Source organism: Culex quinquefasciatus, chromosome 1 (assembly GCF_015732765.1).
Source record: "Culex quinquefasciatus strain JHB chromosome 1, VPISU_Cqui_1.0_pri_paternal, whole genome shotgun sequence".
Lineage (NCBI taxonomy): Eukaryota > Metazoa > Arthropoda > Insecta > Diptera > Culicidae > Culex > Culex quinquefasciatus.
In genome coordinates this window covers 18,613,134-18,640,664 of record NC_051861.1, presented here as the reverse complement: position 1 = coordinate 18,640,664, position 27,531 = coordinate 18,613,134, and the positions used below count along the sequence as shown (strand labels likewise).

The following is a 27,531-nucleotide window of genomic DNA, read 5'->3' as shown; positions in this document are numbered from 1 at the left end:
ACCAAATGCCCTTTACGCCCAGCAAAACTGGCAGTGTTGCAAGCGCAAAACATACGTTGCCAGTGCCAATTTATTTTGCATCGGCCAGTCTGTTTCCCCTGGACAGTCTGTATAGAGTAGGCATTTGCACCATTTCCCCCTTCTTTATGTGTTTTCTTTATTATCTTGAATTGCCGTGGTTTTCTAAAGTAAAAAGTTATTTTATACAGAAAGTCACGTGGAATTGATTGGGAACACTCTAATTTACGCCTAATGGCGACAAGGGCCTTTTTTGCCCCATTTTAGGTTATATTTTACAATACATGGCATGTTCAAGATATAGAGTTATTTACGTGCGCATGTATTGCGTATACATACACGAAAAAAAGTGAGGTTAAATTTTGTCCGGCCAGCAAAATCAAATGGTGCGCTAGTGTGTGTACGCGAAACGTCATAAAGCTCTATTGACGAAAAACACCTAAAGAGGGAGTAAATGTGGGAAAAGGTCCCTTGTTGCCATCTGCCGCAAATTAGAGTGTTCCCTTAAGGGAGCGTTCTTTTATTACGTAACGCAGTAGGGGGAGGGGGTCGGAGGCCGTGTTACGCTCCATACAAAATTTTTAAAATTTGTATGGAAATTTTGTTACGAGGGGGGGGAGGGGGTCTAAAAGTCCGCTTTTTCGCGTTACGTAATAAAAGAACGCTCCCTAAGGCGTCATCCGTCTGGCGTCTGAGCAAGTATGACATTGCGTGTTATAAGTATCGAGGTTTTTAAGCGAAGATGGCGTTCGAATGGTGAACGCCCGAAATGTCAAAATCACGCAGTGGTACCAACATTACGGAACAAGTGTGCCATGGCATGACAGCCACATTTATTTTCTTATGTTGGCGCTACTGCGCGATTTTGGCATTTCGGGCGTTCACCATTCGAACGCCATCTTCGCTTAAAAACCTGGATAGGAAAAGCGTGACAAAGGGGGGGGGGGGGGTAAATTTTGGCTGATTTTAGCGTGACGTACTTTATGGATGAAGCCAATTATGAAACGGCACGGCAATTCAAAATATTAAAGAAAACACACACAGAGGTAAATGGTGCAAAATAGGCCCTTGTCGTCGTTTGCCGTTTTTAGGAACGCCACCAATCGTGATTTTCTACAAAACAAAGAAAATCTATAGAGTTTCTTTTGAAAAGGTCCAATAAAAGCTATTGTCTTTCATATGTTTATAGGACCTATTGAAAAAAAAAAAAAAACTATAGAAATTATGATATTGAAGAAAAACAAATGAAGTGGGATAAATGGGGCAAAATGGGCCCTTGCCGTAATTTACCTCCAATGAAAATATCACAAATCGATTCCTCGTGATTTTCTACATAACATAATATTTGGGTGAGTGTTGTTAAATAGTTTATGAGTGATAAAAGTTAGAATTTAAAATGTTTTATTGCCATAAAATCAGCAAAAAAGGGAATTTTGTTAAATAATTATTATGGCATCTTGATGAATGAAAATCATGAAAATATATAATAAATTGAGCATGAGCATGAGCATGAGCATGGTTGACTGCCAATGAGCTGCTACTCCGTTATTGACAGATCAGCTGAAGTTAAACAATGAATCAAAAATGATCAGTGGGAGCCAACCATCCGTTCACTGTTTAACCTCTGAAGATCCCTACTTTATTAGTCAATACCGGCGCCCTCTCAAGAAGCCTGCAGTTCAACGAAAGGGAGGAATGTTAGTCCGATAGTTGAAGTTGCAGACTCATCAAGCACATAGTTTTTCGCTATATACTTGTTGATACCGCTTGAGACCGTTGAATCCACAGCATCTCCTTCAAGCATCACGTGATTTTTTTGGGTTAGTAGGATAAGGTATTGGCTTTTCGATGCCTCCCGAGCTACGATGCTATGGGGAGGACTTTCATAACAAACCCGTCGGCGAGCCTTCCGAGCAACGATGCTATGGGAAGGTCTTTCTAATTAGCACACCAAAACACTCGCGCACAGGTATTTAAATACTGAATAAATGTAATTTTTCATCACGATTACCCAGACGACATTGATGATATAGGAAGGACTTTTTTACAGTCATTTATAGTAATACTTAAACTTATTTTAATGCAACAATTCACACGACGTCGTGCCTCCCGATCAACGATGATGTAGGAAGGACTTGAGCAAGCCAATCGGGATGAAACACGAAAAAAAAATTCTTTTCTTTTCACACACAATGCCACATAATTGACCGCGCGTCACCACCCAACTCATGAAAATATATAATAAATTTAATACAAATTCTGCCTTTCGAGAGGTTTGCATAGTTAGCAAAATAAAAAAATTAATTCTTTCGAGATTCTATAGCCATTAATTTAAAACAAAAAAAAAACATGATAAGAATGGAGCATCTACTAAAAATACTTAAATTTGAGCGAGATATATTTTTTTTTTTTGTAACGCGTTTCATAAAAAAAAAACCGGAAATGTCAACAGCTTAGAGAAAAATAAATGATTTAAATGAAAAGTTGCACCCGAAATGAATAGAAATACGATAGGAAAGTCTATATTTTCTCTTAAAATACTAAATGTATAACCATCACGTTACACGGTGTGCGTCACCTGGTGCTCGTAGTGCATGACTCGACCGCCTCCCCGCACCGCCGGGCCCCGCTCGTCCACGTGACTCATGATCGAAACGGTACGCTTCACCGTTTGGTGTTCCTCGGGACTCGTTTGCTCCTGCTGCGTCGGTTCCAGCAGCTGGACCAGCTTTTGGGGTTTCCCAGCGCTGCTGTTCCTCAGCTTGGGCGAGGTCGGTTTCTTCTGCTCCTGGGAAGTGTCGACCTTCTTTTTGCTGGGGTGACTTCCTCGGTAAGTCTTTTTGGTTGGTTTCAGGACGGTTTCGGTGGCGGTTGGTTGAGTTGTGCTGGCCGCTGGCAGGATTCGGGCCGGAACTTGGCGGGACTCTGAAACGTACATACATTCCTCGTGTTTAACGCCGTCCGAGTCGGTGCAGGTGTAGCAGGTGAGGTCGTTCTTTTTACCTTTTAGGGACGGGAAAAGAGTCAAGTGTGAGGGAAGTTTACTACAACGTTATTTTAATAACTGTTGTAAAAATTAAGAGCAACATCTTCAACCGTTATGAAATGTTTGATTTATGAGTCACTTTTCCATAATTTTATTACATTTTCCATATATAAACGCGAGCAAAATTCAGTTCTGTGCAGTACAACATCCCACTAGAGTTGAACAATGATCAAGATAAAGGGTAAGGTTTTACGCTAAGTATAAATTTCCCTTTCAATCTCAAACCACCTTTTCCAGCTCAACTGTTCGTGCTTCTGTCGTTGCTGGCAATACTGGCCACCGGCCAGTCGCAGCACCAGTTCTCTCGCGGATCGTGCAAACGCGTGTCGTGCCACGTGGAACCCAACTACGGCGATTACAGCGACTTCTTCGTCAAACATTGTCCAGATCCGTTCAATTTCAGCGGATACTGTAGCTGCGATGATGGTCCCGGCTATCAGGCGTACTACCACGAGTGCCCGTCTGGAACGTTCTTCGATGGGTATTCCCAGCTGTGTCGCAACAATGAAGGTGACAGGGACGATGAGGGGTTTTCTACGGACAGGCTGATCTATTGCATTGATAACTGGCTAAACGATCGCAGCAAGGCTCAAGCGAGATTCGTTTGCAAAAAGTAAATTAAATCTTCTAGCAGTTTTTTTTGTTCAAAATAAAGAATAAATATTTCAAAAGAACACTTGAATTTTTATAGCAATCGCCATTATGGCAGAGCAAACGTCAAAATCATACACTCTAAAATGAATTCTATCAAAACACACACGCTCACCTTTCTTACAATTCGACCAATCGCGACTCTCAAAGTCCGCCAGCACCTTGGCCACTTCGTCCGGGTTGCTCCGCAGCACGTACACCTCGTCACTTCCGTTGGCGGCCTGCTCCGGCAGCTGCTGGCGAATTTTTTCGCTGCTTCGGCCTGCCGCCGCCGGGAAGAAGTGTGTGTAAAAGTCGTAGTACGTCGGATGCTGAATCATCGGTGCCGATCGCGGACGCTCCTTGTTGGACCGAGGGTCAACCGGTTGGTAGCGGTAACCTCCACCGTTGGCCGTCGCCTTGGGGCTACCTGGTTTGTGATGGACGACCGGTTTCTTGGTTGGAGTTACCTTCGGCTTCGGCGGAAGATTGACCAGTATGTTTTCTTTGCGTTTGATTGGTTTGGCAGGCTGTTGAGTAACCTCTTCACTGCCTTCTTGTTGTTCATCGACATCCCGATCGTCCTCTTCGGACTCGCCTTCCGGTTCCTTTTCGTGATCTTTGCTGTTGTAGTTTTTCTGCTTTACGTACGCAAACTTGTTGTGATGCGGGGCGGTTGCGTACGAGCACGATTCCGACGTTGTATCCGTGACCGGATCGCGACACACGTGGCATACCATTCCATCTTGCTCGCGCGCCTTACAGTTCTTCGGGTCCTTCGCCAGCTGACGACTCTGCGCTTCCGATTCCTGCTTGATCCGTTCGTAATCATCCGAGGGACCGAAATCAAACCGGTACTCATAGCTGGCACCATCGCCGCCACCGTTAGCATCATCCTGTTTCCTCTGTTCATCCCGATCTCGGAAATGTCGACTCACAAACTGTTCGTACCGATCGGCATAATCATCCACACTTCCACCGCTTTTTTCCTCGGAAGACCCATCCCGGCCATTCTCGTCCTCTTCATCGTCTCCCTCTTCCCCAGAAGCAGTCTTCCGCTTAATCCGCGCCACCCTGACCTCACTCGGATCGACGTAGGTCGACATGCGCGCAAACTTGGGCGTGGCCGCCACCAAATTCAAACTGCCCAGATTAAAGTCCGTCGGGAAGTACGTTTCGTGATCGCTAAACGACTTTTCGAACGAACCACCGAAGAATTCCGTATCTTCGTCGCCGAAATCGAACGCCCGGAAGTCGAAATCGCCGCCATTTGCCGAGGCGCCAATAATGATCGCGAACGCCACTAGCCACTGAACTGCCATTTTTGTTAATCACCTGTTTCACATAAATTCAAAAAAAAAAATCCAATTGAACTAATGCAGCAGTGCCATGATTGAATATTCACACCGAACTAGATCGATCAACGGCATCGATTGGCACTTTTATACGACGACATCAATCTTTTTTTTTGTGTTTTGTTTTGGGAGATTGAAACGATTGCAACGGAGGGAGAGGAAAGAAACCCTTTCTCTGAATGCGCGCCGGAGCAAGCAAATCGATCGCGTGTGATTATATTCTCTGTGTTTTGTCGTTTGAATATTGTTGGTACTTAACCGTTGTGACGGAGCATTTTGGTATTGATTTATTTATTAGTAAAATTATTAAAAAAAACGCCGAATAAAGGAAAGATACTGAAGATCTGGCAACCCCATCTAAAACTGTGTGTGTGTGTGTGTGTGTGTGTGTGTGTAATTTGATGAGATTTACAAGGTTTTAAACGAGATCGTTATCGACCACGATTATTTTATTGGTGATATTCGACGAAATGAGCATAAACACATTGATTATTTAAATACTCTCCAAGCGTCATGCTTTCTAAGTGAAAATTAGTTTAAATTGTAAAACAGACTACATTACCGAATTTTACACTCAGAACAGTTAAAATTAGCTTCTTAGGTACAAGTGGTATTGTAAAATAATTCAAAAATATCTTAAAATGTATGTTCCCTCAACTGGGATGAATTGGGGCTGCAGTCTAAATATTTGTTGACCGTTGTAAATGGACCAAAGCCGAAATGTTAACAAACAGTCTTTCTTGTTTACGTCAGTGGATGTTTACGTTAGGAACGAGCAGGACAGACTCTTTGTTTACACTTCGGCTTTGGCTCATTTACATTATTTTGCTTGTATTGTGCTTTAACTAAGCTAAAACAGCTATCCCATTACCCAACGTGCCCCGATTCCCCCCACATGATTGTAGAACATTTTTTGCCTTCCTCACTGAGGATAGGCTATAGGGGAGATGGGGGTAAGACGGCCACCCTACACTGAAAAAAAATAAAAGTGCCAAATTCTTAAATTCTAGGAATTCAGGCTCCTTTCCTTATTAAGTAATCCAAAAAATCCGATTAATAAATAAGGAAAAGAGGCAAAATTCCTAGAATAAAGGAATTTGGTAAAAAAAAATTTATTTCAGTGTAAGGGAGAAGTCTAATAAAATTTACACAACAGATTGTTTTGATCTCAAATTACGTACATATTGTTCTACTACTAGTCCATTATGGAAATGACATAAATCAGTTGGTCTAAAAACCAACTTTCAATACTTTTCAGCAATTGGGTACTAAAGCCCTATGTCAATTTTTATGTACAACGGTAAAAAACACCATTAAAAACCATTTCTTATCACTTTTTTTCATTTTAATGCAAAATTTCTTTTTGACAAGACAACATTTTTTCGATGGATCAACTATGGTCCCCTTGGAACGAGCTGTCAAGTAGGAACTTTGCTGTCAAGAAGGACCGCGAGGTTAATTTTTCAAAAGTGATTTAAAAATCCATTTTAAACTCTTTGTGGTCGTACAAAGGGTCATTGTACTCAGAAAAATAAGCTTTATCGCTGTAAACAATAATATCAGCAATCTAAGCTTCATTTTAGGACCCAATTTAAAAAAAAATAATTCTGGAGTTTTTTTTTGAAAAGGTCCAATAAACCAAATTTTTAGTTTTTGCTTTTTGGGTGTTTTTCAATACCCCTGACTTAAGGCGGTTTCAAAAACACCCAAAAGCAAAAACTGAAATTTGGTTTATTGACCTTTCAAAAAAAAAAAACTCCAGAATTGAAATCGTATATATATGAAATACGCGGGGTAAGACGGTAACATGAAAAAATATTTAAAGAAAGTATTACATATTGTTACCTAACAAAAATGCCTAAGTTGTAATTCATGAAAATTACATCCAGTTTCAAGTTCAAAAATTATTTGTTTATTTTTATACTATTTCAAACAATATTTTTGGCAAAAGTGACTCCATATGCATTATTTAGCATGAGGAACAATATTGCTAAACATTTTAGTAATATTCATTATTATACTTATTAAAACAGTGGGGTGGTCGTCTTACCCCCAGCTCCCCTAAGACCGATTCTTAGCCAAGCTACACCAAAATATAACTTTTTTCAATTGTCAGTATGAAAAATTTCATTTTTATTATGATTCAATTATTTCAATGTGCTTTTAATGCGATTTCTTACCTAAAAAGCAAAAAATATTGACCAAATATGGTCTGTAAGCCATTGAATAGGAGAAGAGATTTTTCATAAATCTGCTCCTTTCGTTGTCTCGTCACGCAAAGAAATTGCTGGCAAAAACTCAAATTTCAATCAATTCGTTCAGTCCAAGGAGCAAAACATTCGTTCTGCCTTCCTCAGCATACTGAGGAAAGGCTATAAAACCACTCAAAAAATGAACTTTTTAATAAGAACTCATTCGGTTCGTCTTGAAGTCCCATAAGTCTCTATTGAAATTTATAGGACTTAGTAAAGCACATCAAAAGTTATGCTAAAAACTGCTGCATATAAATTTCAAAATTAGTAAAAAGGGTGGTTTTTACATGCAAACCTGCCATATTATATATTTTTAGAAATGTTCTGAAATAAACTTTCTTGTGGTCTCAGAGTTTTTAGGATCTGAATCAGTGTGTTAGTTTTTTTTTGTTTTGATTGCTTGGTTTTGCCTGAGTCGTTGAAAAAATCGTGGGGTTATGATCCGGTTGCTGATTTGGGGGGCTCAAGAAAATATAAAATTTGGATTGACCTTTTGAAACCCGAGCTCACCGTCATCAGCCTTTTCAGGCAGGACTTGATGGAATTATCCATCAAATTCACACCCATAGATCGATTTCTGGCAGAACTTTGAGGTCGGTTCCTTGATCCTTCTTGGTCGCGGCGCTAGTCTCTTCCTGTGTAATGAATAGAGCGAATGCGTAACGTGATTTTCGAATGATCCCACTTTGTTTACATCTGCAAAGTAGGAAGCTGTTCAAGCACAAGCATGACTTATTTTCTTGCTGGTAAATGAGCTGTTTTATACTTAGTTGTGTTTATTTTTTTTCGATATTTTTATTGGAAAATTGTGTGTGTTTTCATGTTTGGATCGGTTAGAAGAGGTATTATTTTTTTACGGATGACGAAGAACTGCGGCGAGAGTGTCATTCTGCGATGTCCCAGATTAATTTCCTGGCTGTTTTGGATTCCTACAGCTCTTCCTGTTCCAGCGAAAAACATCGCTAATTCTAGTGAAGCTGATCCAACAAACAGAGATGGTTTTCACTAAACCAGTAGGTTGTCAAACGGAATCAAATTATGATTAAGACAGCTTCTGGATAGTTACAACCGCATCGATTCCATAACAACATCAATTCATAATTATAAAAAAATTACTAAATTGCCTCAACTTTTTAAAAATTTGTTGACTTCAACTCCAGGTCCTGCAAAGCCAAAAATGTTTCATTCTTTAAAAATAACATTTTTTTAATAATAGATAACAATACTCTCTACTTTTGGCGAACGGTAAATTGGTTCCACTTTGACAGTTCGAAATTGAGGCCGTTTTGTGAACCACTATTCAGCACCCAGCTTAGGTGCTGCGATCACGTTGGGGGTGATCCACAAACCATGTGGACACTTAAGGAGGGTTGCAGGGTTGTTACGGACGGCGCGGATTAGCTGGCTATTTTTGCTTAGGCGCGGATTTCGCGCGGATGTGAAATTTGATTAGTAAAATAATTGAGAGAGATAGAATTACTTTCAAGTTAAAAAGAAAAGTATTATCAGGAATCAGGGTAATTGTTTTTGAATTTGCGCTATGATTTCTTAGAAAATGTTACTGAAACAAAATTAAATTTTCTTCCGAAAATGTTTGTTTGTATTCTTATTAAGAGAATATGTACTTCGAAATAATCTTCATGAAGATATTTTTTTTTTAATGTATTGTTGAGGATTTCTTAAACAAATTTATTGCTACAGTATGTAAAAAAAGTATTTACACCCCTGAGCACTATGCACATTTTGTGATGAAACATGTAAAAATTTTAAAGTTTGACAGGAACTTAGTACTACGTTTTGTTCAGAAACTCATGCCAAACATTTTGCTACAAACAGCTCATGAAAAGATGATTTCTATAAAAAGTTATTTAACAAATACTATTACGAAAATGAAAAAGGTGCAAAAAAGTTTGTACACCTTTCGAAAAATTAACATAAATAATGTTATTTGTTGACAAATCACCATAAATCCAGTCTCCCAACTCCAAATAGGCATCTTTGACTGATTAAAAATAATTTGGATTGAATATAAAGTTTACTAACTACTTAGTATAAAAGTTTATATAACTCTGGAAATTCTATATAAAACTTATCTAAACTTAATTTTGCAAACTTTTAATTCAACTAAATGTCAATATATTACCATAGAATTGCTAAATAAACATTTGGGAGTGGGTATAACACCGTTTTGAGGGTATTTGTATCGATAGAATAGATTTTTCGTTGGAATTTCGTACCAACCCGGAATTACGTCGTCGGAAAATCCGCCGGCATCCGAACCGGTCCACAATTCTTAAGTCAACCTATGTGGCATCGGAAAGGGCATAAAATTTCCGATCTTTTGATACCCATACATCTAGGTTTTCTATAAAACCCACGTTTTTAATTACTGGGCAAAAGTAAGTTTGATCCACCAGAACAAAAATTACGAAATTCCATACATTTTTGGCAGATTGCTCAAACAAAACCATAACAACGTTTTTACCTAGGTATTTAAAATCGTGGGTTTTATAGAAAACCTAGATGTATGGGTATCAAAAGATCGGAAATTTTATGCCCTTTCCGATGCCACATAGGTTGACTTAAGAATTGTGGACCGGTTCGATGCCGGCGGATTTTCCGACGACGTAATTCCGGGTTGGTACGAAATTCCAACGAAAATCTATTCTATCGATACAAATACCCCAAAACGGTGTTATACCCACTCCCAAATGTTTATTTAGCAATTCTATGGTAATATATTGACATTTAGTTGAATTAAAAGTTTGCAAAATTAAGTTTAGATAAGTTTTATATAGAATTTCCAGAGTTATATAAACTTTTATACTAAGTAGTTAGTAAACTTTATATTCAATCCAAATTATTTTTTTAATCAGTCAAGGATGCCTATTTGAAGTTGGGAGACTGGATTTATGGTGATTTGTCAACAAATAACATTATTTATGTTAATTTTTCGAAAGGTGTACAAACTTTTTGCACCTTTTTAGTTTCGTAATAGTATTTGTTATATAACTTTTATAGAAATCATCTTTTCATGAGCTTTTTGTAGCAAAATGTCTGGCATGAGTTTCTGAACAAAACGTAGTACTAGGTTTCTGTCAACATTAAATTGTTTAGATGTTTCATCACAATATGTGCATGGAGTCCAAGGGGTGTAAATACTTTTTTTACATACTGTACACTCAAATAATTTTTGAACATCTGATTACCGGCTTCAAATATTTTTAATATCTTTTGAGTTTTAAGTAATGTTCTTTTTAACCTTATTTATTGTTTATTTTATAAAGAATCCATTAAAATTTTAATCTCTTGAACCATTTTTCAAACTTTTCTCGAAGTTTTATATTAGGATGTAAAAAAAATGATTATTGAGGCTTGTTTCGGTGGCCGTACTGTGCCCAAATCACAATTATGAGCTTAAATGGAAGTAACTGATGCTGGCTGTTTGCCTTTGAATTTTAGTAAAATTTACCCTGTAGAAAGACTTTTTTATTCTTAATTTCAGCATTCTTAGGGAGAAATAAAAGATCTGAACATTCAAAAAAGAAAGCAACAATATTCAAAACTCGAATTTTCAGAAATTAAAAATTTTTTTTTTAGATTTTAAAAATTTAAAGAGTCAAAATTTTAAAATTCTGAAAATTTAAAATTAGAAACAACCAAGAGCATAAAAAATTATACATTCTCAAATGCTAAATTCTTAAATTCTCAAATTCTTAAATAAGAAGATCCCTTAATTTCAAAAATCTTTAATTCTTAAATTCTGAACCTTTTGAAAAAAGAACTGCAAAATTCTTAAATGATTTTTTTTCTCCATCATAGTAGCATACAGAAAAACTGATAATATTGGAGTATTATCGGAGACTTATTTTAGGTTCGAGAAATTTTGAGAAGAAAATAATACAAATTTCGTGTTTCGATTTTTCTGAGTGGCGAAAATCATCAAGTACGAACTGCATTTAAAATTTAAAATCTCTAGAATTTTTCAAGATTTCAATTAAATTGTTTTAATTTTAGAATTTAAATTTGATTTGATTTTTTACTATCCAAATTTCTTAATGTTTTATTTTCTATTAAGAATTTCTTTTGTTTTTTGCCAAAATGATTGTTATGGCTTCTCCTTCTGATTCACTTCATCCTAGCAAAAAAAAATGTCCATAAAATTTTCGGTGTTTCAAGATTCTGCGTTCTGAGATTCGGCCTCATGCGGCTATCTTTTTTTTTTTTTTTTAATACAACTTTATTTAATCGTCTGTGATTTTTGTGTTTCTTATGATGGAGCTACTGATTTTGTTACCAAATATTTGTTTTATTTCATAAAAAAATGAAACTCTCTTGTATGTTGTCGCGAAATTATGTTTGTTAACATGGTGCGGATTTCGCGCGGATTTTTTCGACTTCTCCGTAACAACTCTGGAGTTGGAGTCACTCTATAGATGAGAGGAAGGCACCAACCACCTAAAGGTGAATTAAGTACAGCCATCCCTCATATTCGGAACGGTTTCCAGATCGGCCAATGTTCAAAAAATCATAGCAAATCGATAATTGAACTTAATGATTCGCCTTTACCTTCATTTGAAAGCTTTTCTTGCGATGTTTCGAATGCTGTATCGAACATCTGCAAATTTTAACTTTTATTTCAAGTTTTTGAAGAAAAACTTGAACCCTTGAAATCCACAAATTCGGAACACTTTTTTCTTACGGATGTAAACAAACTTTGGATCTCTCCAGGAGTACAACTTACGGCCGTCATCCACAATCAACTTAGAAAATTTGCTGGGCTGATATACGTTGCTATGCAGTTGTTTGTTTACCTTTGATATGGAAACGTCAACTAACCGTAGATTTTGAAATTTTCCAAACCATACGCCAAGTTTCTAATTTTATTCCTTTTCATTGTAGAAGATCAGATTCATTTCCATTGATTCAAACTCCTAAGCTAAGTGAAATTTTCTAAGTTAAGTGATTGTAGATAGGCCATTAGTGATGTTTTTTCCATGGTCTGATAACTTTTTTTTGTGAAAATATAAGTTAAATTCAGGTGTTCCTCTATTGTGGGAGACACAATAACATCCCACAATTATGGAACAGGCCATTTGGAGGCAGTGTTTTGATGCTATGGATAAAATAGTCTTGAAATTAAGTTTTTTGTTTAAAAAGTACTACTTTTACTAGTGAAATATCAAGAGAATGTCCAAATAAAGGTCCTAAAAATAGTAGGGTTGAGAGAAAAGCTGCATTTGGCGTGCTATTGATAAATTCTCACAAAAGTGTTCCGAATTTGTGGGTGTTCCGAATATGTGGGATGACTGTAACGTGTTTTTAATTTGTGATAATTTGTAGAAGCGCAAAAGTTTTGAAAAATCAAATTGGGGACCATCCATAAACCATGTGGACACTTTTTGGGAATCTGTTACCCCCCCCCCTCGTGGACAATTGTCCATACAAAAAAACTGTGTTGTATGGATCGTGGACAATCGCCATACCCCCTAAAGTGTCCACGTGGTTTATGGATGGTCCCTTGGCAAAACTGTAGTGATTGTTGTACCCTAATTCTCCATACAAACTTTGGAGAAAACCACGCGGCTCAGTCTCAATATTTTTGAAAAATTCAAAATGCACGTGTTTCTGGGGAATCTAAACTCCATGCTTCCGGTCGAGTTGAGCCTGCGCAATCATTTTTTGTAGGTCAGTGTTAGCGTGTTTTTTAAATTTAAATTTTCGCAAAACTATTTTTGAAACCATCATATTTTGTTTGTTCACGATTCGATTATACGAAGTTTTTAAGAAACCTTAGAAAAATCGAGTCTGAACTCGAATCTGGAATGTACTGGGACAGGTAGGTCACAAAATGCCCATATGGGTCATTTCGCGCCATCTGGCACATCACTCGAAATGCACTTTCTCTGATCAAGCTCAAAATAAATAAAAAGAACGAGGGACTTGATACAGTTTGCACTCGATTTTCCAAAGTCCTCGCCAAATTTCAATACGGACAATCGAATCGAGAAATTTTTCATATTCTCAACATAACCAATTGAACCCTTTTTTTAATCAAAATTAGGGCCTCTGATCTAAATCATGTAGTTCAAATCTTTTGACCAAATCAGCCTCGTCCGACGGTGATCCCCAAGGGCCAAACTCCTCACATCTGTCTAGCAGCATTTTCCGCTTATTTTATGAGCACGAGTCTCTCAATTTTGTTTTGTTTTTGTTTTTTCTCCACCTGCTATTTAAGGGGGGGAGAAGTCAGTCACGTGCCGCGACACGGGAGCTGTAGGTCCGAATTCAAGTTAACTGCGCAATCCGCGCTGATCTTGTTGATCGACGATGCGTAACATTGCCACCAGATTTGCGCGATCGGTTCGTTGCTCTTGTTGTTTTGCATAAACGGTGCTGTTGTTGTTTTTTTTTTTATCTGCCCGTTTATGAGGTGTCAAGTGTTTTCTAGCTTGTCTCTCTTGATTGTTACGCTGGGGTTCGTTACGGGGCACTCGGTTATTACCTCAAATAAGTCGTTGAAACGGATTTGGCCTTTTTTTACCCAGTCAGTGAGGCAATGGATCAATACTATGTGCAACAATGTCAGTTGGCAGTTCGGCGACCCTTTTTCAGCGAGAAGAAATTTTAACAGGTAAGATGGAGCCAAAGTTGAAGAAAGGAAGGATTTCGAAGAATTCGGTTAACTGATTGCCGACATCTCAACAGTTTCATAATTTATAATTTTTCAATTTTTTTTATTCTTTTGTCTGACCAATCAATCAATGCATGGTTTAATGTCTGTCGCAAACTACAGATAGTTAACTTACCTCAATCATTTCATATGTGTGTTGTTTTGTGTTTATTTTTTAATTGTTTTTCATATCATTTTTTTTCTGGTGAATTTCACCGTCTCTCGTCGCGCCTCTCTTTTATAAAGAGAATTGCACGACAATCTGCTACTTTTTTCCCTCGCAATAATTTGCATTTTTTTCAGTTGTGTTCATTTTAACTATCCACTAATAGTGTGTGAGTGTGTCTGTTTCTTTTTTATTTCCATGTGTGCTTAGTGATTGGCTCTTCCTTTTTTTTTGTTTGCTGGAAGGCACTCACGCTTTGTCGAACTAATCATGTTGTGTCTTGTCAGCTTTAAAAGTGTGTGTTTTTTTTTCATTAAATTACCTTCCTTAACCCTAGTTGGTTTACTGCACTTTTAGTTTCTGATCGTGTGGCTTTTTCTGTATTTTCAATTTTATTTATCGGGAATATTTTTTAGTATTGACAAGGATTTTTGATACACTTGTCGTAATTTTATTGTAAATATGATCTTTATTTCGTTTATTATTTCACCTTTTCTTACCTCCATTGCCACGTAGTTACGCTGCCTTGAATGTTATATTTTTTCGTGTTCTCCCCTTCACATTCGGCACAAATTTGATTCAATCATTACCTTCACACAAATCACTCTGTTTTTTTATTCGGCTCAAATTTCGTCACTTCTTTTTTTCACAAACCAACTCAAAACACGCGACAATCTTTTCTGGCTCAAACTTTTCTTGCTCTCCTGCCCATTTATGTCTTCTTCGTCTTTCTGTAAGGAAACTTTAGATTTTTAATTATATATATCTTCAAATCACTCTGTAACGAGTACATATGGAGTAAAAGTACAGTCGGTATGATTGGGAAGTAGAAATACCTAAACTGTATTAAACGTACACGCCGCAGAGTAGAGCTTTCTTGCTGAGTGACCTTTGCTCATTCCTTTGGTCACTCAAATGCCGAGTACCTTTTGCGCCAGTTATCCCAAAAGCTTTCCGTTCAACCAGATGGCCGAGTGGTTTAAACTCTGCTCTTGAGGTGAGCCAGCACAGGAGATCGGGGAGAGCCAGCCGCACGAATCTCGCGAAGAGTTTCGCGTTTTCGCGGTTCGGGGTGATGAGATCGCGGAGGTAGTAAAGCGGTCCAAGGGAATGACAAGCTATTGTCCAGGGTTGGTAACCGTGAGAGGGAACGGAATTCGGAACTGAAGCCTCTCATAAGTCTCGGCGTTCTGATGACGCGCCCAACGGTTCACTTTTAACAGTTCCGCGGAAGAGGCACCAGTGGCCCTCGATTGTGCGCGTCTCGTGATTAAATTGTAGGTTTCTAGTTTCCATGAGTTTGTCTTCTTAGGTTATCTCTAGTGTAATGTGTTTCTCTGTCCTTTCCTGATTAGCTAGTTAGCGAGATTAGTAGTTCGAACTAGTGCCGTGTCGTGTGCGTGTGTGAAGACCGTGTGCATGTGCGTTCCAGAAATCCTGGTAAGTGCGCTGACCACCTCGTGGTCACCTGTGCGAGTGCCAAGTTAACATCTGCCCCATGACCAGCTCTGCATCCACCGCCACGCTCGTCAAAGACGGCCCGATCTACCGGGGACCAGCTACCGCTTCGATCCGGCCGCAACGCCCACGCCGCCGAAGGCCAGCGCTCGCCAAACCGCGCTCGGCAGCGGAACTGTACGGCCACGCCGTAACAGGACAGCAGCAACCGTCACCGCAGCGTCCTTGAATTAACCGCCATCGCGATCAGCATCCGCCATCGCGATCGCCAACCGCCATCAACCTAACCTGGAAGGTTAGAAACCACGTGAGTGAGGAGGAGAGAAGTCCGGCCTCGAAGGCGGACACGCGAACCGGCAACCAACAACCAGCTAACCAGCGTTCCAGCCGAGCAGCAGCAGCAGATCTTCAAAAGTAGGTCGTCGAGGTTCCCTCGCAGGTGCGACCAACCACGTGCTCGAGTCCCGTCCGGTGCTAACCGGAGAGCAGCAACAGCAGCAGCAGCGAGTGATGACGTCGTAGACGCCGTCCGCAGCGAAACACCGACCACCAAACCACCGAGTTTCTTCGAAACCGTCGATCAGCAGCAGCAGAACAGGTATCGAGACGACCACGTGATCGTCGACCGCGAACGCCAAGCAAACCGTGAGTAAAGCATGCTTTAAGTGATAAGTCCATGGCACACTTTTCGCCCGCTACCAACCTTACCAACTAGTAGCGCGGCGCCGCGTCTGTCGAGACTGTTCCGACTCGCCTAAAATGAACACATAAAACGCACATAGCACACACACCTAAGCCGGAAGAAGAAGAGAGAAGAAGGAAGACAAACACACGGTAGAATCTGAACTGAAGTAACAGGATCTCAGGGAAAGGAAGAGGGGAGGATCGCCGGCAAACACAAACGTACGTACGTAAACATGAATGACTCACTGTAAAATAAACGAACACAAAACACTACAAATGTTTTTCCTACTGCACTTAACCTAGACACACAGTAGCTAAGTGATGACGTCGTAGACGCCGTCCGCAGCGAAACACCGACCACCAAACCACCGAGTTTCTTCGAAACCGTCGATCAGCAGCAGCAGAACAGGTATCGAGACGACCACGTGATCGTCGACCGCGAACGCCAAGCAAACCGTGAGTAAAGCATGCTTTAAGTGATAAGTCCATGGCACACTTTTCGCCCGCTACCAACCTTACCAACTAGTAGCGCGGCGCCGCGTCTGTCGAGACTGTTCCGACTCGCCTAAAATGAACACATAAAACGCACATAGCACACACACCTAAGCCGGAAGAAGAAGAGAGAAGAAGGAAGACAAACACACGGTAGAATCTGAACTGAAGTAACAGGATCTCAGGGAAAGGAAGAGGGAGGATCGCCGGCAAACACAAACGTACGTACGTAAACATGAATGACTCACTGTAAAATAAACGAACACAAAACACTACAAATGTTTTTCCTACTGCACTTAACCTAGACACACAGTAGCTATAAAACAAACACTTATGCTAGGGTGACCGAGAGAGTCGGCTCATGTTATTCGCGACCGATTAAATAAATGTAGATTTTCTTTCCTTATTCTATTTTACTTTATTTTTCTACTGGAGTCAGGGCTCCGAATCCCTTGGACCACTGGCTATTTTTCTGTTGTACTGTTTCAGGTGGACTGTTGAAGGCCGCAGGTGATGAATCACGCCCTGAGGTCTCCAGTCCGTTTCCGGTTTCTTTTCAGCTACACTTCCTGGGTAGTGGCTTGGTACGCTAGTCGGAGTACCTCCGACGCGTTTTACACCCCCACAGAACTCCCTGTCCCGAATCGGGATTACTGAACCCCCCTCGAGAGGTCTCTACGGCTGGGCAAACCGACAAACAGGTGGATGGTCTCCTTCGGGAGTGGCGCTTAAGCCATCTCACTTAACCATAGGGGAGTTCGATAGGCTGGCGGGCTATAACTGGCGCCCAACAATACAAGGCATCTACTGTACTCTATTTTTTTTTGGTATGATTTTCTGATTTTTTGATTTTTGGTAACATTGGTTTGGAACAATTTGCCTGATTTTGTTTAGATTTGCATTTCTTTCTGATTTGCATTGCATTTTGTAGTTATTAGATACTTTTGTTCTGAAGGAAGAGTTGAGTTTCTCGGAGAAATTGAAAACACAATTTTGGGTTGTTGTTTATTTGCATACATTTATTATATTCACTTTTTTTTTTTGTTTTTTTCATCATACATTATTTATATTTTCATAATTTTTTTTCATTACTTCAATTTTTGTAATATTGGTACTACGATTTGTATTATTTAATAAGCCTACTCTGCATTATCTGAATTATAGCAAAATAATTTAGCTAACTATAAAAAAAAATCTTGCCTTCCGTTGGTAATTGGACTAACTTTCACTAATTCTTCAAATTAATACTGCCTTCTTGCAGAAACTCAACGAAAAGAACAACTACTGATCTGTTGGTTGATAACAACAATAGTCTAATTGCTTAAACGAGGGATTAGTACATGAGAGAAGAGTACAGAAGTTTACAAAATGTAAACAACAACTTTTGATGCCAAAAGAAGTAGCTTTCGGGGATTCTGATCCATACGACGATGACAGGACACACCAAACAAACAAAACGCATCTGAACGACGTCAAAGGAGAAGTCGGCGAAGCTGGAACAGGGAAAGAACGAAGTCTGCAGTGGAAATTACTCCGAAAGAACCGACTGTCGGGGTTAGGATCAGATGCCAACACGATGGGCTTGAAAGTTCTCTTGGGAAGTAGTTTTGGTAATGTCCAACTGGTAGCAGAACCTGGACCAGAGAAGGCGTCGTAATGGAATCGCTCGATTAGCTGCACTAGATCTTGTTTTTTTTTAGCTATGTCCCTCCTAATCCCATCAGGAGCAACCATTCCGGTTTAGGGAACAAAACACCCTCGGGGTAATTACCTTATTAGGGCACTCGACGGACTCGTGTTAGGGAAAACCAGTATAAACAAACCAGCACTGAGGGTACCGAGTTGTACCACGCGCGATCGCGACCTGGGAGAATCGGTTCGATCTGGGGTGATTTGTCAGTTGCGTTCCAAACTTAAGTACGGGAAGATGAAGCAAAGAAGGAGCAACTTAGTTGTGATGACTTCCAAAACGCCCGATGACTGTCGAGAGCCAGTAGTCACTTGTACTAAGATTGCACGAAGCTATGAATGAGCAAGTGATGACCTGTGTTAGTAGCCACCGAAAGGTGTGAACGAAGAAAGCGAGCCTGCGATGACTTCTACAGCGATCGATGATTGTCGAAAGCTAGTAGTGCATCTTTGGACAACGCCCACAAATCATCTCATAATCGAATCCGACGATCCAATTGTAGACGATTTAGAATCCAACGAGCTATGAATAGACTTCAACCGAAGAAGTGACCAAGGGTAGAACCGGTTCTACCACGCGAAAATACCAAATTTTGGGCCGAGTAGACACCACAAACCAAGACTAGCCTGACCGAGTCACAGCTAGCACGCGTAAAACGAAGAGGAGGATGAAGATACGCAAAACCGAACGCGACGCGAAGAAGTTAGTGGTTAGCAGGGCCTAACGCCTAACCCTTAAACTAAGTTAGTACTAAACTAGGTTAATCTTAGATCTATAAAAACTCACGATCCGCTAGTCCAGTTGGGGGTGGATCATCCTTCCTTCCGTCGAGTGTGGGTGGAGTCCAAACTTCCGTCAGTCGGGGCGAGTCATCCTTCCGGCGAAGTGGGGTGAGGGTGGCCGAACATCGTCAGCTGGCCGAGCAAGATCGTCGTCACCTGTTTGCGTGGGAGGACGACATTGTAATATGATCACTTTCATTATTAGTTTTCTTCGTATACTTACCTGAATTGTTGTTTATTTTTCTACGATGGAGTCGTTTTTCCAGTTTTTTTAGCCTCGTTTTCCGATGATTAACGATCCTTTTCTAATGTAAATAGTAGTTTTATTTCCCCCCCCCCCCTTGTAAATAGTAGTTTAAGTTATAGTTAGTAAACATTCGAAACACAGCTGGCGTTTCGCTGGTTTGTTTACAATCGATTTCCAAACATAGTAGTTTTCTGCACCATAGTTTTTTTCCCAAAGTAGATTTTCCACACCAATTTTTGCACAGATTTTCCCACCAGTTTTGCATTTTTTTGATAATTTTTCCCAAGTAGTTTCAGTTTGATTGATTAGCCACAATTTCCGCAGTTTTTTCCCCCCGAGAGCTTATCAATCGCTAACGATAGGTCGCGATTTCCACGCCGCAGTAGACATGCCGCTGCGCTGAAAATAAACAAACAAAAAACCAACTTAAAACCGATAGCTGGAACGATATCTCAGCTCGACTTTCCTCGTTTCCGTTGGGGACGGTCCTTCCGACCATCCCAGTCGTCTGTTCTGGCCATTTCACACACTTTTCCCACATTTTTTCCTCCAAAACTATCACTCGCGGTTCAAAACTTGCGCCTGGCTTTTTTTCCACTTTCGCTTTCACACATGTTTACTCCGTTGACAGTTCGATGACGTTTGTTTTGTTTGTGTGCGTAGCACCGGTAAAATGCGCAGGGTGAATGAGGTGACAGATCCAGATCTTGGAGATGGATTCTGCATGGGTGATTTTTTCTTGAATGCGAGGGGTGAGCGAATGTTTTTTTTGTAGTTTGTAATTATGTGTTGATTCTTCAAGAATTTTGTTATCGGATTTGATTCTGGTGTTAGAAGTTCTTGTGAGGAGGAATATTTTGCGTTTCAAATCATAATGAGTGTTAAATCGCGGAAATATATTTCCGTGGCGGCGAATTATGAGGAGAAACAGACCCCTTTTCTGTCAGTGAAGTTTGTTCCCACAGACTCGTCTTAGTATTGGGCCGGGATTGCAAACTGAACTGACTAGTTCTTTTCGTGAACGTTGTTTTCGCCTATCGGCTTTGTCCTGGTGTAGAAGACACGCTTCGTTTACTGTGTTAGCTCGCGTAGGGTTATGCGCAAACTCTATGTCGATGCTATTTTTTTTTCGTAGTTTGTTTTAATGTTTTTATTTTGTAATTTTGAGTATGAATGAGTCGTCGTCATCAATGAACTGATCAGTATTTTTCTGGGTTACAAATTTCTTCACTGCTTCTTTTCCTTATTTTTTCTTTTCTCAATATTTTAATTAGAATTAGTTGTACATATTTAAACATTCAGCATGAATTTCTTTATTAAAGGTCAATTTTTTTTTTCATGATTATTTTTTTTCAAAAGCCTTTGCCGTAATTGAGCCGGTTGATTAGAGTTAGGAACATTTGTAAATTGAATATTTTTTTTGAATTACTCGTTTTTTTTTGCATTTTCTCGAGGCTTTACTGTTGTTATTGATGATTTGAGTAGTAATTCGCTGGAGACCGGAGACTTTGGTCATTGATGGTTAGTAGCAGACTTACAACATCGTCGCTGACACTGTGATGTTGTCTGATCTGGAAAGTGAGACGGAGCTGACTGTTAGCAAGGACCTAACTTGTTAGTGAGTTGACAGTTCAGTGATGAACGTATATGACCCCGAAGAGAAACCCAATCATCAGTAGCACTTCTGTTTGGCCTACGAAAATTTGTTTGGTCGTTTTTCACCGCCGTGTTAACGCCAAACAAATTTTCGTACTTTTAGTGGGGAATGATGTAACGAGTACATATGGAGTAAAAGTACAGTCGGTATGATTGGGAAGTAGAAATACCTAAACTGTATTAAACGTACACGCCGCAGAGTAGAGCTTTCTTGCTGAGTGACCTTTGCTCATTCCTTTGGTCACTCAAATGCCGAGTACCTTTTGCGCCAGTTATCCCAAAAGCTTTCCGTTCAACCAGATGGCCGAGTGGTTTAAACTCTGCTCTTGAGGTGAGCCAGCACAGGAGATCGGGGAGAGCCAGCCGCACGAATCTCGCGAAGAGTTTCGCGTTTTCGCGGTTCGGGGTGATGAGATCGCGGAGGTAGTAAAGCGGTCCAAGGGAATGACAAGCTATTGTCCAGGGTTGGTAACCGTGAGAGGGAACGGAATTCGGAACTGAAGCCTCTCATAAGTCTCGGCGTTCTGATGACGCGCCCAACGGTTCACTTTTAACAGTTCCGCGGAAGAGGCACCAGTGGCCCTCGATTGTGCGCGTCTCGTGATTAAATTGTAGGTTTCTAGTTTCCATGAGTTTGTCTTCTTAGGTTATCTCTAGTGTAATGTGTTTCTCTGTCCTTTCCCTGATTAGCTAGTTAGCGAGATTAGTAGTTCGAACTAGTGCCGTGTCGTGTGCGTGTGTGAAGACCGTGTGCATGTGCGTTCCAGAAATCCTGGTAAGTGCGCTGACCACCTCGTGGTCACCTGTGCGAGTGCCAAGTTAACATCTGCCCCATGACCAGCTCTGCATCCACCGCCACGCTCGTCAAAGACGGCCCGATCTACCGGGGACCAGCTACCGCTTCGATCCGGCCGCAACGCCCACGCCGCCGAAGGCCAGCGCTCGCCAAACCGCGCTCGGCAGCGGAACTGTACGGCCACGCCGTAACAGGACAGCAGCAACCGTCACCGCAGCGTCCTTGAATTAACCGCCATCGCGATCAGCATCCGCCATCGCGATCGCCAACCGCCATCAACCTAACCTGGAAGGTTAGAAACCACGTGAGTGAGGAGGAGAGAAGTCCGGCCTCGAAGGCGGACACGCGAACCGGCAACCAACAACCAGCTAACCAGCGTTCCAGCCGAGCAGCAGCAGCAGATCTTCAAAAGTAGGTCGTCGAGGTTCCCTCGCAGGTGCGACCAACCACGTGCTCGAGTCCCGTCCGGTGCTAACCGGAGAGCAGCAACAGCAGCAGCAGCAAGTGATGACGTCGTAGACGCCGTCCGCAGCGAAACACCGACCACCAAACCACCGAGTTTCTTCGAAACCGTCGATCAGCAGCAGCAGAACAGGTATCGAGACGACCACGTGATCGTCGACCGCGAACGCCAAGCAAACCGTGAGTAAAGCATGCTTTAAGTGATAAGTCCATGGCACACTTTTCGCCCGCTACCAACCTTACCAACTAGTAGCGCGGCGCCGCGTCTGTCGAGACTGTTCCGACTCGCCTAAAATGAACACATAAAACGCACATAGCACACACACCTAAGCCGGAAGAAGAAGAGAGAAGAAGGAAGACAAACACACGGTAGAATCTGAACTGAAGTAACAGGATCTCAGGGAAAGGAAGAGGGAGGATCGCCGGCAAACACAAACGTACGTACGTAAACATGAATGACTCACTGTAAAATAAACGAACACAAAACACTACAAATGTTTTTCCTACTGCACTTAACCTAGACACACAGTAGCTATAAAACAAACACTTATGCTAGGGTGACCGAGAGAGTCGGCTCATGTTATTCGCGACCGATTAAATAAATGTAGATTTTCTTTCCTTATTCTATTTTACTTTATTTTTCTACTGGAGTCAGGGCTCCGAATCCCTTGGACCACTGGCTATTTTTCTGTTGTACTGTTTCAGGTGGACTGTTGAAGGCCGCAGGTGATGAATCACGCCCTGAGGTCTCCAGTCCGTTTCCGGTTTCTTTTCAGCTACACTTCCTGGGTAGTGGCTTGGTACGCTAGTCGGAGTACCTCCGACGCGTTTTACACCCCCACAGAACTCCCTGTCCCGAATCGGGATTACTGAACCCCCCTCGAGAGGTCTCTACGGCTGGGCAAACCGACAAACAGGTGGATGGTCTCCTTCGGGAGTGGCGCTTAAGCCATCTCACTTAACCATAGGGGAGTTCGATAGGCTGGCGGGCTACGAAAATTTGTTTGGTCGTTTTACATCTCCATGTTAACGCCAAACAAATTTTCGTACTTTTAGTGGGGAATGATGTAACGAGTACATAAATGAACAAACATAAAATAATATTTAAAGAGGAACTGCACTTGGCGTTTCTCAATAGAATCTAATTTAATAACGCCACGAGGTAGGCAATGAGAAACTGACATACAGTTTCTCAGATTTGAATTTAAATGAGATCCAACGTTCTCCAGAGATACACTACAGCTTGTCGATCATCTTGGTGGCCGAGTGGCATAAAATCTGCCTTGAGGTGGGGTCATCAACCGGATTCGGGGAGTTCAACCTGCTAAGATCTTCCGAGGGGAATTCGCAAACTCGCGGTTTCAGGGAAGACGAACTAGCTGTTCGGGGTGAAACGGGCGAGGGGTTTCCGAACGATTGTCCTACGCCGAAGGTATGAGATGGATTGAAATTTGAGTTAAATCGCTCAATTTCTCTTCGCGAGGAGTTAAGCGATTTCCGGGCTCAGGCTTTCTCCACACCGCGGCGTTCTGACTTGAAACCCCAGCGGCTCACTTTATCCAGTTCCGCGAAGGAGGCTACAGGTGTCCTTTTTTCTAGTGCGCGTCGTGATCTTTCTAGTTAGGTAATTTAATTCGTGAGTTTGTCTTTGGGTTGTTTTAAGTTGAAGTTTGTGTCCTTTCCTGTGTTTAGATAGCTAGAAGCTTAGGGCCGTTTTCGTGTGGCGGCAGTAGTGTGCTCGCGTTGGAAAAACAGGTGTTTCGGTAAGGTCTTGTGCTACCTCCATGTGCCAGTGCTCAGTGCGTTCTTTCCCAAGTGTAGGCCACGCTACAGGCCCAATCCACTCGCCGTCACGCTGCGAAACGCCCCTGGATCGACCCAGGACATCACCAGCCCAGGCCCGGCAACGCTACGCCGGACGAACCGCGTACGTCACCACACGTGGTTCCGGAACTGACCGGCTTCCGCCGGAGAAGGACGGTAGCAACCGTCAACCATCTGCGTCCACCACATCGGCCACGCGCAACCGCAACCGAGCACGTGCGTCAGTATCAGCCCGACCTCGCTGAGGTCCGAGCAGCGGCCCGCCTTCGAGTGGCGGCCACGATAGGTTCGGCGTGAAACCACGTTGAGCAGCAGCAACAGCAACAGCAGCAGGGAGTAGTCGTTTCAGCATTCGCTGGCGGCGTTCGAGATCCGGTAGGTGAAACCACCGCGACCAGAGCAGCAGGAGAGCACCAGGTAACATCCGCAGCAGCAAACCGTCGAGTTCGGCGGCCACGTGATCAACGCACTCAAAAAGGGACGTGAGTAGAACGCATGTTTGATTAAAGTGATAAGTCCATGGCCCACTTGCCCGCAACCTAAAGCCCCCAGGTGCGAGGCCGATTACACGTCCTTTGACGTGCCCAAAACCGTCCCGTCTGAGCACCCCTTGACTTAAACGCATACACCAACATAGAGCGCAAAACATAAGCACAAAGTAGAAACCCGAAACACACGACAGATACCAGGCTAACAGGGAAAGGAAGAGGGGAGGACCGCCGGCAAAAACCGAAAATGTGCACAAAACAATGAATGAACGTTCAAACACCAACACAAATGTACCACACACTTCTGTAAAATAAACACTCAACATCAACACCAATGTCGACTTTAGTCTAGACACCAACCAAACTCTAGCTACGGACTGATCCTTAGGATGGTCCAAAAATAAACTCATGATTAGTTCGCGATCGTAAATAAATGTAGTTTTACTCTATTTTCTATTTTATTCTATTTTTTTTACTGGAGAGGTTGGGCTCCTTTCTCCCACCGGGCAACCATTGCGTCTTTTCCGGCTCTTGGACAAATTGGGAAACTGGAAGGGCCAAGGGTGATGACTAGCTGCGGGAAGTTCTGAGTCTTCCTCAAGTGGATATCTTTTCTTGGATTTTCTCATTGGGTAATTGTTCGGTAATGTTCTCGCTTTGTTTTTCGGCCGTCAGTGAACTTCCTTTCCCCCGTTCCGGGATAAACTGAAACCCCTCTGGAGGTCTCAATAGCTGGGCAAACTGAAAACAGGTGGATGGTCTCCCTCAGGAGTGGCGCTTAAGCCATCTCACTTACCATCGGGAAGTTCGACAAGCTGGCGTGCTATAACTGGCAAACTGAGAAACTGTATGTCAGTTTCTCATTGCCTACCTCGTGGCGTTATTAAATTAGATTCTATTGAGAAACGCCAAGTGCAGTTCCTCTTTAAATATTATTTTATGTTTGTTCATTTATGTACTCGTTACATCATTCCCCACTAAAAGTACGAAAATTTGTTTGGCGTTAACATGGAGATGTAAAACGACCAAACAAATTTTCGTAGGTCGAACAGAATTGCTACTGATGATCGAGTTTCTCTTCGGGGTCATATACGTTCATCACTGACAAGTTAACTCACTAACAAGTTAGGTCATTGCTAACAGTCAGCTCCGTCTCACTTTCCAGATCAAACAACTTCACAGTGTAAGCGACGATGTTGTAAGTCTGCTACTGTGTGTTTAGGTTAAGTGCAGCAGGAAAAACATTTGTAGTGTTTTGTGTTCGTTTATTTTACAGTGAGTCATACATGTTTACGTACGTACGTTTGTGTTTGCCGGCGATCCTCCCCTCTTCCTTTCCCTGAGATCCTGTTACTTCAGTTCAGATTCTACCGTGTGTTTGTCTTCCTTCTTCTCTCTTCTTCTTCCGGCTTAGGTGTGTGTGCTATGTGCGTTTTATGTGTTCATTTTAGGCGAGTCGGAACAGTCTCGACAGACGCGGCGCCGCGCTACTAGTTGGTAAGGTTGGTAGCGGGCGAAAAGTGTGCCATGGACTTATCACTTAAGCATGCTTTTACTCACGGTTTGCGGTGCGGGCGCTTTCGACGATCACGTGGTCGTCTGGATACCTGTTCTGCTGCTGCGGGTCGGTTTCGAAGAAACTCGGTGGTGGTCGGTGTTTTGCTGCGGACGGCGTCTACGACGTCATCACTCGCTGCTGCTGCTGTTGCTGCTCTCCGGTTAGCACCGGACGGGACTCGAGCACGTGGTTGGTCGCACCTGCGAGGGAACCGCGACGACCTACGCTTGAAGATCTGCTGCTGCTGCTCGGCTGGAACGCTGGTTAGCTGGTTGTTGTTTGCTGCCGGTTCGCGTGTCCGCCTTCGAGGCCGGACTTCTCTCCCAAGGGTTAACCTTCACTCACTCACGTGGTTTCTAACCTTCCAGGTTAGGTTGATGGCGGTTGGCGATCGCGATGGCGGATGCTGTGCGCGATGGCGGTTAATTCAAGGACGCTGCGGTGACGGTTGCTGCTGTCCTGTTACGGCGTGGCCGTACAGTTCCGCTGCCGAGCGCGGTTTGGCGAGCGCTGGCCTTCGGCGGCGTGGGCGTTGCGGCCGGATCGAAGCGGTAGCTGGTCCCCGGTAGATCGGGCCGTCTTTGACGAGCGTGGCGGTGGATGCAGAGCTGGTCATGGGGCAGATGTTAACTTGGCACTCGCACAGGTGACCACGAGGTGGTCAGCGCACTTACCAGGATTTCTGGAACGCACATGCACACGGTCTTCACACACGCACACGACACGGCACTAGATCGATCTACTAATCTCGCTAAACTAGCTAATCAGGGAAAGGACAGAGAAACACATTACACTTGGGATAACCTAAAAAGACAAACTCATGGAAAACTAGAAACCTACAATTTAATCACGAGACGCGCACAATCGAGGGCCACTGGTGCCTCTTCCGCGGAACTGTTAAAAGTGAACCGTTGGGCGCGTCATCAGAACGCCGAGACTTATGAGAGGCTTCAGTTCCGAATTCCGTTCCCTCTCACGGTTACCAACCCTGGACAATAGCTTGTCATTCCCTTGGACCGCTTTACTACCTCCGCGATCTCATCACCCCGAACCGCGAAAACGCGAAACTCTTCGCGAGATTCGTGCGGCTGGCTCTCCCCGATCTCCTGTGCTGGCTCACCTCAAGAGCAGAGTTTAAACCACTCGGCCATCTGGTTGAACGGAAAGCTTTTGGGATAACTGGCGCAAAAGGTACTCGGCATTTGAGTGACCAAAGGAATGAGCAAAGGTCACTCAGCAAGAAAGCTCTACTCT

The 27,531-nt window shown here is 42.3% G+C and overlaps 2 protein-coding genes and 3 long non-coding RNA genes across 5 annotated transcripts; 4 read left to right on the top strand and 1 right to left on the bottom strand.

Moving 5' to 3' along the window:
• Positions 1 to 2,493: 2,493 nt before the first annotated feature.
• On the bottom strand, positions 2,494 to 5,091 carry LOC6035400. Its single transcript, XM_001845543.2, has 2 exons — positions 3,831 to 5,091; positions 2,494 to 3,021 (listed from the first exon to the last, which is right to left on the bottom strand). The coding sequence occupies exons 1-2, from the start codon at positions 5,014 to 5,016 to the stop codon at positions 2,579 to 2,581; spliced, it is 1,629 nt and encodes a 542-aa protein (XP_001845595.2). The 5' UTR covers positions 5,017 to 5,091; the 3' UTR covers positions 2,494 to 2,578.
• Positions 3,192 to 3,731, top strand: LOC119765587. The gene is made up of 2 exons (XM_038249796.1): positions 3,192 to 3,245; positions 3,302 to 3,731. Exons 1-2 carry the CDS (start codon positions 3,230 to 3,232, stop codon positions 3,679 to 3,681), a joined length of 396 nt encoding a protein of 131 aa, XP_038105724.1. The 5' UTR covers positions 3,192 to 3,229; the 3' UTR covers positions 3,682 to 3,731.
• A 10,125-nt stretch (positions 5,092 to 15,216) lies between the features above and the next one.
• Positions 15,217 to 15,916, top strand: LOC119766678. Its single transcript, XR_005277052.1, has 3 exons — positions 15,217 to 15,417; positions 15,496 to 15,580; positions 15,647 to 15,916. It is a non-coding gene; the product is annotated as an uncharacterized LOC119766678 (long non-coding RNA).
• Positions 15,917 to 21,559: 5,643 nt separating this feature from the next.
• Positions 21,560 to 22,260, top strand: LOC119766675. Its single transcript, XR_005277050.1, has 3 exons — positions 21,560 to 21,760; positions 21,840 to 21,924; positions 21,991 to 22,260. It is a non-coding gene; the product is annotated as an uncharacterized LOC119766675 (long non-coding RNA).
• Positions 22,261 to 23,711: 1,451 nt separating this feature from the next.
• Positions 23,712 to 24,407, top strand: LOC119766668. The gene is made up of 3 exons (XR_005277042.1): positions 23,712 to 24,031; positions 24,100 to 24,170; positions 24,229 to 24,407. It is a non-coding gene; the product is annotated as an uncharacterized LOC119766668 (long non-coding RNA).
• Positions 24,408 to 27,531: the final 3,124 nt, after the last annotated feature.

What these genes read in the sequence shown, in the direction of transcription:
- LOC6035400 (XM_001845543.2), bottom strand. Translation starts at nt 5,016, where the DNA reads ATGGCAGTTCAGTGGCTAGTGGCGTTCGCGATCATTATTGGCGCCTCG. An exon ending in TTGGTCGAATTGTAAGAAAG is followed by an intron (nt 3,022 to 3,830) that starts GTGAGCGTGTGT and finishes CGTCCCTAAAAG; the next exon opens with GTAAAAAGAACGACCTCACC.